The sequence below is a fragment of the Larimichthys crocea genome, chromosome XV (assembly GCF_000972845.2).
Source record: "Larimichthys crocea isolate SSNF chromosome XV, L_crocea_2.0, whole genome shotgun sequence".
Classification (NCBI taxonomy): domain Eukaryota; kingdom Metazoa; phylum Chordata; class Actinopteri; family Sciaenidae; genus Larimichthys; species Larimichthys crocea.
In genome coordinates, this window is record NC_040025.1 from 23,371,115 (window position 1) to 23,384,590 (window position 13,476).

Here is a 13,476-nt window from a genome sequence, read left to right on the forward strand (position 1 = left end):
TTAAACACATGTGAATGTTTTTGTGTGTAAAGGAATGCAAGTGGCCCCACTTATTTGTGTGTGTGTGTACTTCGTTCCTGTCCTGTGTGGATCTGTGCTCCCAGATCTGTGTTCCCTGCTGACAGGCAGGTCATGATGATATTAGTATGAAGAATGTGGGTCTTAATGTCAAAGATGGAGACACTGATATACAGATAGAAGGGGGTGGGGTGAGATAGAGACAGGGAGGGGAGCGTATGGATCCCATAAAAAAAGTTGTACTGTATATGCCATTTTGTTTCAAGGAGGTATTTAGAAACATTTTCTGTTTTCTTTCTTTTTTATGTGTCTTTATGTTCATATTTGTGTTTTTGATTTATTAACAATCCCACTCTGAGTTTCACTTTGAGCACCTCAGGAGGAGACAAAAAATTTTTTATTTATGCCATTTGTCAGAAGACCCAGTGGGAAATGATGACAAGGTGATTGTGTAAATATCTAACAGTGAAATATCTGATTGTAAAGGTGAAAAGGCTATTTCCTTTTTTTTTTCTTTCCGTCACTATTTGTATTATCACTTCCAGCATGAGAAGGTTTTTATGGTTAATCATTGATTTAATTTGATTATGTCATAAACACATACATACCACACTCATTCAAATACTCACAAAACAAAAAGAAGAAAACCAAAAGATGTGGATTTTGATAACGATGCAATAACTAGAATACACACTAATAACTGGCTTTGTTTGATACCTAAACAGGTTTAGATCAGTCACCACTCTCTGTGGTGGAAGTATAAAACTGAATGGCAGCTTGCTGTAGGTGTATTTGTTGAGCCTTCCTGTTCTTGTTTCTCGCTTTCAGTAGCTGCGCTGCTTGGGATTTTTGCTTTTGTTTTATTAAGATTGAAGATTTCCAGTACCAAACAGCATATACAGCCCTGTATATCGATTGTCAGCAATACATGAATAACATTGTGGAATGGACAAAGTTCATTTAACAAAGTACAACATTGAGATTTTCCATGCACCTTACATTGTAACGTGACTGCCACCATGTGGTCAAGATGCAGATTACATATTTTAGAATTCAAAGCTGCTACACTAATCCAGAAACTCTCAGCACCACAAAGATTTCTACTAAGGTAAGAGACACAACACTAAGAGGAAGAAGAATAAAGCTCTTTCAAGTAGACTACAAGGATCTACAAGTGACTCATATATCAGCCAAACTTCAAAGCTGAGCTCCAGGTGTAGGATAAGAACAAGCTTCTTCAAGATGAAGCCGAGAGGCTCAGTGTTTCACACCACAAGGTCAACACAAGGTATGAACCTGATGTTATCACTGTCATTCCACCACCACTGGAATCCCAACTCAGAAGCAGAGATGTGCAGTGTTGTGGACAGGGTCAGTGGAAAAATGTATTTTTGACACATCTCAAATATATACTTTATATATCAAGCATATTTCAATGCTTAACCTTTTTTTAACGTTTTCTTTGGTGTACTCTCATTATGATATAGTTTTTGTTTAGTTATTCGCTCGTTTCAACTTGACCAGCATTTTTAATCAATGAATAATACACAGGTTAATTTTTGCAAAATAAACCCATTCAGGCAGATTCATGAACCTTCCCCTGTCTTCCCTCCATATAATACAGAAGTGATCATGAATTTCATTTTTAAGTAACTGCATATTTTTTATTGTGTTAATCAAAAACAATCTGACATGACATTTCACAAAGACCTCTGGGAGTATTACAGTGCACCACGTTAACTTTGGCCTTGCACCTACAGACCTTCTCTACACACACACACACACACACACACACACACCACTGTTCCTTTGCCATTATATACAGAGCTCTGCTTTCCCCCCAAAACTCTCTCTCCCACACACACACATACACACACACACACACACACATGCAATTACACATAATCCACAAGCAAACATTTCTCTCTTATTCACACATACACATACATACACAAGCCTCTCCTTGTGAGCTATCGTACAGGGGTGCGTCACATGGCATGGGATACAACAGGGGTGTTGATTGGAGGGCTGTGTGAACAACAAAGACTCTAATTAGACACTGTGTTCAGAAGGAGCTTTCCCATTGGCTGTAATGTCCAAAATATGTTGAGGATGAGTCCTTTTCAGCAGAACATGAACAATACAGACGAAAATCTACATTTATAAGAAAAATAAAAATCCACCACAACATATCAGCTTATCTTTGCACATAAATACATAGGAATAATAATAATATTCAACATTGTGCTTTCTTTCTCTTGCTCTTTTCTCGCCACTGCACCATTGTCAAACGCGTTACCCACTAACATTGGTCATGCAATTTCAAAAGAGCACAAAACAACTGCTGACTTAAAAGGGAAACACAGTCGAGTCTGACATCACTACCAATGTAAATAACCTTTTATCAAAGAAAACTGAATAATAAATTTAATCTCTATTTAGTGAATTAATTCATTTAGTTCTGTGGTTTAAATGCAGATGTGTGCATGTTTAGACAGCATCTACATTTAAACCCTCATCATTTTTACTGTAAATCCTGGATGTGGGGTCAAAATGTCCCTGAGTGTCCCTTTTGTAGGAGTCAGTCAGTTCAGTTCAGTTCAAAGAGTTAATTACATCTCTAAAAGGAAGGTATATAAATAACAACAACAATGATTCCATACATCTAAAATCCACTCACAGACCTACTTTGTGTTGCCTCCTGGAATCGTGACCTGTGTGAATTAATGAACCCACAAAAGCCAGATTTAGCCAATTTCAGTATACTGAATGTCTTTAAAACGACACTTCTGAGAAATATGTGGCAGCAACACAAATTAGATCATATATTCATCATAAAAATCATATTTAGATTTCATGAATTCATGACATAAATGCATGTTTTATCTTACAAGGCCAGTCGCTTTCTTTAACGTGGATAGACTATGATATAATGAAGTGTCATATGACAGGTAGGCTCTTGTAGTTTCAAGCCTGTACACACAATAGACACTAGGGGGCAGGCTACACACACCATGTTAGCACAGACAACAAACAAGATTTCTTTACAGATAATACACACAGAGAGATCAGACTAAAGACACAGAGGAGGAAGATCTTATCATACTAATTGTCCATTAAGAAAAGATGACATCGTTAAGCAGCAAAAGTAATGATGTTAATGACTGTAACACTAAGCTGAGAAGTGATTTCGACAGTGTATGGAGTCAGATGGAAGGTTTTTGTTCGTTTTTTGCAGACAGTAAAATACATTGTGGGTAGCGCCAAAGAAGAGCTTTCTGTGCATTTTACCGTGCTGAATGAGGAATCAGCGACTTACTCATCTCATATTATTTGCATATATCTATTTATCACAAACAACATATGCAAGAACAGTGTAAAAAGAGAAAGGTTGTACCGCGTAGAATACAAAAATCATAGAACTCATAAATATCATGCTAATATAGTATATACTGTGTGTATATGTGTGTGTGTGTGTGTGTACTGTAGCCCAGAAACATGGGTTGTCATATTATAGTCCACTAAGATCTTTCCTCTACCTTTGCATCATATTAATGCTTCCCACTCAAACCACCATGTTCATGACTTCTTCTTAATGTTAATGTACAAAACGTTGAACACCAAAAAAATAAAACCAATAAATAACAAGATTTAGAGTGAGGTTTTGTATCATGTCGAAGCTCTTCTTCTGTCATTCCAATGTTTATATATATTTGTGTGTGTTCAGGATGCCGTATAAAACCTACTAAACTAAACTTGTTTCGATGTAATCCTGGTTTTATTTGTTTTTAGAGATTTGACTTCTTTGTGCTCCAGCTTTGTCTGTGTACTGTAAACATCTCATCTTTCTCTCACATCATGGAATGCCAGTAGTTTTTCCACCCCTCATTCTCTAGTGGTTTGGACCAGTAACGCAATATAATCATATCTGGCCAGATGCAACTGTTCTCTAACCATGACTACATTGTATTGTGTGATTTATTTTGCTGCAACATGCCTCAATGTGCCCAAGGAAACCACTAAAAAACCTACTATATAATATACCAGTTCTGCAACATGCTGATCTGTTCCACAGGCTGCCCCACACTGCTGGCATTTCTACCTATTCAGTGACTGCATTATGTAATATGCACACAAAACCATGTGAAAAGTGAGGTTACTTGAAATATGTGCAATGAGAGCACCACAGGAAGTTGATAAATTCATCTGCTTATGTAGAAATAATGTTTGTGTAGAAAAGTGTTTGTTTGCATGCTCGTGCAATTGCACATAAATTGTTAAATGTGTTTCCAGTTAGAGACCATTACTTTGCAGTATATTCCAGTTGTCACGTTTTCTCCATTCCTTCCTATTTTGCGCAGCACTCAAGTCCACAATTTTTCTACATTTTAATGAAATCTTCAGGTAAGAAAAGCTATAAGGAGAGTTCCAAAACTTTGGGGCTGTTTTTGTTTTCAGTGGTGTAGTCCAGATGTTCATATTGTGAACAACTATCCAGTTTCATAACATCTGTAGATGACATGCAGTATGCAAACTTTAATACCCAACAAAAGATGTGGAAATCCTGTGCTGTGAACCCATCTTCCATATACAGTCAGAGGCAAAGGGAATGACGTTTATTGCGCAGTTGCACTTGCACAGTCGACTACGCTTTTGGAACAGTGTAAAGGGAACGTGCAGAATTATTTTGGGCAGTAAGGCAGCACATGCAGGGGCTGACCATTGGGACGAGGACTCTGGGATTGGGGTACCATATAGTGGGGGCATCCATAGATAAATATACACAATAGAGGAGGTGTTGTGTGTGTGTTTGTGTGTGCATGTGTTTTTATGTGTGTATCTGTATGTGTGAACACCTCCAGGAGTTCATGGTCTCTCAGTCTCTTTCTATCATTCTCTTTCTTTCTCCTTGTATCAGTCATTCTTTTATCTCTCCATCTCTCTCTCTACGTTGTTACTCCCCAGCACTGCGAGGTGCCCGAGGATTCGGTTTCCCATCATGGGTCCGGCGGTTTCGCCCCTTCCTTATCTCCTGAAGGTGCTTCCACTTCTTATTAGCTGGGCGGGCAGCAGGACCCAGAGGTGGGACATCCTTCCCCTGAGCAGGAAAGCTCTTATCCACTTGGTCACTGCCAGCATTCTTCCGTGCCCAAACTTGCTCACAAATCTGGTCGACGGTGCTCAGGTTAGGGTGGTCTACCAGCTGCATAAAGTCCCGGTACCAAAGCTTTTGATTGGTCATTGGGGGCCCACCTCCACTACGGGGGTCTAATCGTACAGGAGCATCAGAGGGTAGATTGGAAACTGAGGAAGATGTTGAAGGTACAACTTCCAAGGTGATGCCCAATAAGGTTTGGGTGAAACCGTGTTCCATGGCGTGGCACTGGTAGATGCCGATATCTCTCTTCAAAACACGGCGAATAAGAAGGCCTCTGTCTGTCTGAAGGATGCGGTCATCTAGACGCACCTGAAAAAACATAAATAAATTTCGTCTAAATGTTAGAGCTAAACAATATATGCCACACACACCTGTACAATCTGCCTGGGTGTGTCTTAGCACCAATATAATTAGTAAAGTCAACATACACATGCAAAGGTGATTCTGACTCTAACCCTGATTAAGACCTAAGTGACATTTTGTTTCTGTTCTGACTTCTTGGTGATTATTATTAATGCCAATATTGTTTCGCGATTTCTTTACAGTTTATTATATTAATATTGTACATTGAGAAAGAATAGTTTTGTAACTAAACTTTGTGTTTACACCTGAAAAACCTCTTTGGACAATGTCTTCATCAGATCTCTTAGTTTTCCCTCCACTCTCTACCATCCCGCTCACCTCTTCTCTTGGGTTCTGTGGATGTTTCTGGAAAGTCCAGGTGACTCTGGCCTGAAGTGATTTGGGGATACACTCCAAGAAAGTGCTGCTTCCCTCCACTCCATAAAGCTTCCTCTCTGCAACGCGGTACTTGTGGTGGTCTGCAGGGGGCAGCAGAGACAAGGACATTATGAGTCCACTATAACTCAGGACATTCGCTCAATCACCACGATCCAATACAGGGTCCAAATGGTTAGACAGGAAAGTAAAGAACTGAACAAACCAAAAGGACAGAAAAAGGATAGACAGGATAATATGGAACAGAAACAAATTGATGACAGTGTTTGGCTAAGAAATCAAACTTATTGTGAAACTTATAAAACAGTTTTTGAACATTTTCAATTCTGTGATGCCATTGTATAAATATATTTATTCATAAGAAAAATATGTAACCCAGTTTATAATAGCATTAAAACAATAGCACAATAGTCTTAGTCAACACTGATTAAATGCAGCCTCTGTGTGGCTGCAGATTGGTTCACTACATTCATACATAATGACAGCACTGGTGAATATTTCTCAGAACTTAAGGGGGTTGATTTGAACATTTGGTCACGTGTTTGATCTTTAGCACTAAACAAGGACCCTTATGTTCCTGGCACTGCTTAGTCATGTATGTTGCCAATATGAGTGATGGGTTACAGACAATGATCCTTTGTCATTACTAAACCACAAATCTTTACCTTAGCCCTGAGAGGGAGTACATATACTCAAATTCCTATTTGATTAGCAATATTATAATAAACATTAAGACTGATTGGGTTAGAATAAAAGCAATGCCTTTCCATCAGAATTGGGGAAACAGTGGTGTATTTGCTGCCAAATGGTAATGTCACTCTCATCAGAGACAATTACTCTGACCTTCATTAGTTTTACACAACCCAGCTTGCATGCCACATGATGTAATCGTATTACCCAGGAGCTCCTTCAGTTTGAGCGATTAGCCTGATTCAGTTATGTGGCAGAAAGACAGAATGCGATAAAATGCTGGCATTGTGGTCCAGGGGGTACAGAGTTCATCAGGGTTGAAGGGTGGAAATATTTAGGATTTTATGGCACAGGGACAGTGAGGTGTCAGAGTCTCGTTGAGTCAGAGCAGGATCAGAGTGAGGCTTTGTTCTTTTCTATTGAACATCTGCAGCAGTTAGTCTACAAAACTAGTCCCAGCTCAAGATAAAACAATAGTTTTTGAATATTACCTCCAGAGCAGAGGGTGTTGGGATCACCATTCCTTACATCCTGACGACGGAAACGTCTGTAAATATTTATTAAGAGCATATTACAATTCAATTTTTAAATAAAGTAAATTGAATACACAAAGTATTTGAATACACTTGCAAATATAATAGTTTCATTGTGCTTTTCTTGCTCAGTGATCAACTGGCATGTGCCTTTAGTGTTTATGTCACAGACCTCTTGGTGTTTGGCAGGTAGCGAGTACAGGATGTTCCATCCCAGGCACAGTACGGGTCTCTGGCCAGGCAGCACTCAGCACAGGCCTTCCCATACACACTGCAGCGGTGAAGGGGAACCTGGGCAATGCCTGTGTCTGAGCCCAGATATAGCTGTTGCTGTTGTGAGGACGTAGAGTAGAGGGGTAAGTTAAAACAGGGGCATTTAGGACTGTGCTCAGTTAAAATCAGCTACTGTATGTGTCTTAACACTTTTTGACAGCCCCTTGTGAGGTTTCATTGTTGACAGTTGTCAATACACAGTAAAATGTGCAAATAGTTGGGTGAGCATTCTTATGGAAGCCCAGTATTCATGTTAAATTATGTAACACTGTTTTCTTTTGCATGCAGTGAGGATGTAAAAGTGAGGTTCTACTTCCTCCCAGATGAGACAGCTGGCAATACACCACATTTCTGTTTTCTGCATCTTAGTACTGTATATTTCTGAGTAGGTGAACAGTGATGATCCTGACCTGGGACTACCATTATAAGACAATTACTGTTTTCATGAAACTAAAGAGGACATCTTAGTGAAGCAGTAATCGTTGTTCTCAACAATATTGAGCAACAATATTAGATTTTCTTTCCTCAATGGATATAGGTAGAAAACAAACATACCCGTTTTGAGGAGATCTGCATGTTGATGATGGATGAGGCGTCCTGAGAAGCAGAGAAGATACAACATATGAATAACTATGTTACATATTAAATTAATAAGCATGAATTAAAATTAAGATAATCTGACACACATGAATTGCCATGTGTTCTTTCTTAATATAATGTCAGTACATACAGTAGGTGCTCATAACTGTAACATAGTTTTCTTACTTTAAAGACCTCCAGTTCTTCCAGTAGGAGTTCCTCCATGTTGTTCCAGCTCTCTTTGGGAACGTTGATCACTTTTAGTACTGTCCCTTTGTCTGAAATGAAAAATGTAGTCCATCAAGTCACTTTTCCTACATCGTTTTCTTATGCTCATGGTTAGATATAAAATTAAGAATTAGAACACAAAACATGTCATTCACCTGTGCCAATAAACATGACATCATACTGCCCATCGGCAGCGCTGACTCGGTCCACTGCAATCTGTGTGAAGCTGTAGTCCACATTAGTCCTGACGAAGACGGGCTTTCGGCTCATAGGGTAGACTGGGTTATACATCAGAGGGTGGTGACGAGCAAACTGGATCACATCGTCTGGGAAACCCTTTGTTGACTCAAAACTGCCAAATGTCTTGCTGGGACACTAAAGGAGGACAAACATAGAAAAGCTGCTGTAAGTCAAATAATACAACACAAAAATAAGCTTTGGTAAAGACTGCTGCTTACATGTAGAGGTAAACTCTCATTTAAAGTTATTTCGCAGGGGCATTTCATTCCCTTGTGGTAAACAATTTACTTTACTTTAATGGGAATGCAAAATGGTACATTATAGTAGTAAATTTGAAACAAATTAAGTCTGTAAATAATAATTTCATATTTCTAAAAGTATTTGGCCACTATGCAGCAATGCAAAATACATTTTTATAATCCAGCCTCTTCACTTGCACAGTAAAGGATTCAGCTCTGCTGAACAGGACTGATTGATTCAGGGACCCTTTGCTATGTTTGGACTCAAACGTTGCATTGTGACTTTGTATTGCATGGGCAATTTGTTTTGTGTTTGCTCTGCATGTAAACTGGTATAATATGTCTGACATGCCAAAGCCACGGTTCAGCAGTTCACAGTGACGTCATTATGGTGTGATGGGTCACAGGGATGTGAGAGTCCAGCCTTCCTCTCTAATTACAATACCAGTCTTGGACTTTTATTCAAGGATGCCAACCGTTACTAAAACATCAAGCAGATTTTGTACTTTTTAACAGCTTGTACAGTAGATTTAGTTTTCTCAAGCAGTGAAACACTTTTGATCTTGTTTATGCGTTTGAAACACCAAATCTGCTTTCTGTGCAGTTTTGCATAATTTAGCATGATCATTTTCTTTTAATTTGATTTGTCTTGCAAAGTTTACAACCCAATGAGGTGATGTTGGCGTGAGAGAGGGTTTACTATAGGCCAAATACAATTATTATTCTGCAATAATACAATGGAAATTGTTCTGCTGTGGCTGTAACAGCTGGAGCTCTGCATAACAAATCCTGCTGACGCTACACTTGTGTGCTTAGCAGAATGCAAGAGCCCTGATAAGCACATATTGATTGGGAGGATTGTGGAGAGCTTTTGGATGAAATGAGGTCTTATACTGAGTACTACAAGTGTCTGAAGTGCCTAGAAGCCTTATACCGCAAGAATATTATATGAGATTAATGTATTTGTATTGATCTGACTTTGTATTTTTACAGTTCAGTGCCCCAAATGGAAATATTAGAAACCAGAGGGCCAAAGTATTTAGATCTGTTACTTGAAACAAACATTGTGATATTGCTACAGTAACTGTAGAGAAAAACACAGTATTTACTGAGGTAAACGCACTTCACTTAACTGGGGTTAGAAGCTCTTGATATTACGGATCTCGACTGTTATTGACATACCATTCCTGGGCGAGGATAGGGGACTTTTCCCTGGAAGGGGACCCACTGGTAGTTGGGCCCCTCTTTGTGAGCAAAGGGCCCCAGGAAGGCCCTCCGGATGTCATTCATGGAGTAGAGACACACAGCTGAGCCTTTAAATACACTGCTGCTGGGGGACAGGGGGAGCTGGGTTAGAAACATCAAAACATACACTGGCATACATGCACACACACTTTTGTCTTTCTCTTCTTCCTCTCTCTTTTACACACACACACACACACACACACACACACACACACACACACAATATGAATGGACTCTGACCTGGAAGTAGAGAAGACTGTGTAGACCAGAGGGTTCTTTCTGTCCCTTGTCTGCAGCAGAAACACGTCGCCTGAGGACGGACACACACACACACACACACACATAGGTCAGGTGGTGGTAGTCTAGAGGTCAAAGGTTGAGAGAAAGATAAGCAAAGCCCACTGGCCATGTCTAACTACTTTAAAGGGACATTTCACTAATAACTGAGGGTCATGACATGGAATTAAAACCTTTACAGCTTCGAGCAGTGGTTTGTAAACCTAATGAACATGATTTTAAAACATTTTGGCCTATAGTAAATTAAATACTGCAAATAAAAAACATGCTAGTAATAAACTATTAAAAGTATTAAAAGTAACATGGTGTAGGTATGTCAGTAGATTCATTTCATCAGGTTCAGATTACATTGTTTTACAGGGAGGTCCTTTCTAAAGATTTGGCCTCAGGTATGGTCAGTAAACTCTTTAAGATAAGGGACTCATTATTCATATGAAAGAATGTGATGGACAGATTTAGCCTCAGGTAAGGTTAGAATTTGGACAAATCTTTCCACTTGGTTTACCTTTTGCTATGTTACAAGAAAAGACAGATCATATTATTGCCTACAGATATGGTCAGAGATCAAAAACATCTTTAGAGTTTCTGCTGTGCAACCCACATGACTGGGGGTTCGGTGTTTCTGAAAAATGGTCATGTGCTGATGGTTTTAATCAGAAATTCTGCATTCCTTTCAAAGTTCAATGATTCCTTAAAGTCGTGGCATTGGAAGGAAGATGTTTAATGGACTTTCTTTAGGTCTGATATCCATAGTTTATATATAAAATACAGTTCTTTTGCAAAATTATGGGTAAACCAGTCATTCCATTAATACAGAACATGCAGTTTAATAATGTTAAATTCCTTGATTTCAGACATACAGTAGATAGACAAAAACATATTCTCATGTCTAGTCTACTGTCAATTTTGTCAGCTGAAATGACAGTTGGCAGGATTGTCACTCTCATGCTACAGTAAGTTATAAATGTACAGGGAGGGACAAACATGATTTACACTTCTACAAGTTTAGAGATTCCTCCCAGACTGTTTTTTTTCATGTATGCAGTTTTGTTTTGTTTTTTTATAAAATCATACATCAAGATCAGGGCGATTTAATCAATTTAAGTTGTAAATATGAGTACAGTGCTTGGGTGAACTGACGCCTGGCGTCTGTAGAACAATCTGAGTGAGTTTAAGTGAAATTGTGTCTTCTTTATCATAAAATATTTCTTCTGCCCACAATCCAGGCTTTAGAAATGAAGCCTTGCTTCTGGATAAAGTCTAATGAAAACATATTATTGCCTTTTGTCATACGAACACTCACCAGAGACAAGTCTGCAACTTACTTTGAACCCACAGCAAAAATACCGTCCATGGATCAGGGCAGAATCTATTACCAATTAATCTCTCACTCATGCTTTCTCCACATCTGCAGGAATGTGAGGCTGAATGATAATCTACAATTGAGGTCAGAAATCCTGTTTCATTTATTATGCTTTCTTCCAGTTTTTCTCCCTTTGCACCCATAAATTGTGCGTCTAGGTTAAAAACCAATGGACAAAGCAAGGTTGGAAAATCAGCCTAAATTTCAATTCTTTGTTTTCCTTCTCTTTTTTTGTAGCTTTTTTCCCTTCTTTGTATTACTTTTGAAAAACTGGAGGATTACTTCATCTATTGAAAACATTATTCAATACCATAATGTTGGGTAAAGAAATCCTAGACCTTTTTTTATTTGAGTTAAGTTCAAATGACATTAGAACATCTGTTGTGAGGCGAATCAGGTCAAAAGTGTGATTTCTTCAAGCATATCAGACATGACCTTTACTTTAAACATCAGTTATGTTACATCATACCTTTTGCCTGACAGAATTATAGTCATAAATAAGTCGAATTTGATACAGTAGTACAATATCTGTACAATATATTTGAGCACAACTTACGCAGCTCGTCAAAGTATGTGTCGCTGCCATCTGCTCCTGGTACTGAGCAGATCAGACGGGTTTTGAGGAAAGTTGTCCATTTGTTCACCAGACTTCGTTGACCACCCATGTCATTCTGGTTCAAGACAAAACAGTTATTTAACAGGATATTACATTTAAATTATTAGTTTCAGTGTGAAGGAACATAGTAAGAGCAGCAACAAATGACCACTATGTTTTATGCTTAAAAACGTAGGTGCTGATTGGCCGAGGAGGTGTCCTGTGTATCTGTGCTCAATCGCTCTGCCTCAACTGCCCAGATGTTTGTCACAGAAAATTGTGAGAACTGAATTTGAATTGTAAGAACTAAATGTTCAGTTCCAAACTAATAAATACAATTTCAAACTACAATTCAGATTCAGTTTATTGCAATTATTCAAGTTAAGCAATTCAAATTCAAATATAAATGATTCAAATTCAGTTTCTGGTGGCACATATTTCAGCCCATACAGTACTGGGGCAGATGGTGTTTTTTAATCACACCGAGTTCATTTAAAATTTAAAAGTGATGAACCAATCTCTCACCCTGCAGAGTTGTCCGATGCGGGAGTAAGTGGACTTTCCCAGCCCCTGGGCCTCAACCGCAGTCTCGCGGAAGAAGAAGAATACCTTGTCATCATCTGGGTTTTCACTTTCTGGGACCCAAAAGGAACCAACAAACTTTGGTTCTGGTAGACACAAACATAAGCAAGGTCAGTTACACAGGTAAAATGTGAGTTTTGTTCTAAAACACAACCAGATTGGTTAGTTATGAAGTGAAAAAAACTGATGCCTAAGGTGACACATAATCCCACAAACAGACCATTAAGCCATCGTGAGTCATGCTGTTCGGTACGGATGGAGGGGCGTTTCCCCAGGCTCCTAAAGATGGTGAAGTCTCTTCCCATTAGGTCTGTGGCCACGCCTGCATATAGCTCATCACCTAGGAGACAACAGAAATCAATAACGTATTGATTATGTGATCTTCACTGATGGCAGGGTGTATACCATCCACTGAAATCATCTTAAATTCTTCTAGAAAAATGAACATAACTCATATATTTCCAATCACACACTTTTGAAGCAGCATTATCTAACCTTTGAATGAGCCACTCTGAATCAGTGATGATAAAGTTTTCCTACACAAGCCAAATTTTAAGCAAGTAAGACCTCAAGTATAGACCTAAAGTTAATCAGCTCACCAACAAGTACAGACGCAGCATTGTGGCGAGGATCATACGGACTCTTCCCTTTCCCGTCCTCCACCTTAGAGGGGTCAATCCTGAACACATGGTCCTGAT

General features: G+C 38.8%; 1 protein-coding gene across 3 annotated transcripts in view; it reads right to left on the reverse strand.

Moving 5' to 3' along the window:
- Positions 1 to 1,655: 1,655 nt before the first annotated feature.
- sema3b (sema domain, immunoglobulin domain (Ig), short basic domain, secreted, (semaphorin) 3B) overlaps positions 1,656 to 13,476 on the reverse strand; it is a 67,594-nt gene continuing 55,773 nt past the window's right edge. For 2 of the 3 annotated variants that reach the window (XM_027288437.1, XM_027288436.1), the window contains exons 6-18: positions 13,378 to 13,471; positions 12,999 to 13,118; positions 12,722 to 12,864; positions 12,158 to 12,272; positions 10,182 to 10,251; positions 9,879 to 10,026; positions 8,373 to 8,592; positions 8,176 to 8,267; positions 7,966 to 8,007; positions 7,310 to 7,467; positions 7,096 to 7,151; positions 5,858 to 5,997; positions 1,656 to 5,485 (exon numbers count right to left, since the gene is read on the reverse strand). In XM_027288437.1, coding sequence (XP_027144238.1) covers positions 4,973 to 5,485; positions 5,858 to 5,997; positions 7,096 to 7,151; positions 7,310 to 7,467; positions 7,966 to 8,007; positions 8,176 to 8,267; positions 8,373 to 8,592; positions 9,879 to 10,026; positions 10,182 to 10,251; positions 12,158 to 12,272; positions 12,722 to 12,864; positions 12,999 to 13,118; positions 13,378 to 13,471 — 1,911 coding nt within the window. In that variant the 3' untranslated portion in view covers positions 1,656 to 4,972. The remainder of the gene's footprint in view (positions 5,486 to 5,857; positions 5,998 to 7,095; positions 7,152 to 7,309; positions 7,468 to 7,965; positions 8,008 to 8,175; positions 8,268 to 8,372; positions 8,593 to 9,878; positions 10,027 to 10,181; positions 10,252 to 12,157; positions 12,273 to 12,721; positions 12,865 to 12,998; positions 13,119 to 13,377; positions 13,472 to 13,476) is intronic. The other variant, XM_010742222.3, reaches the window with a different exon arrangement.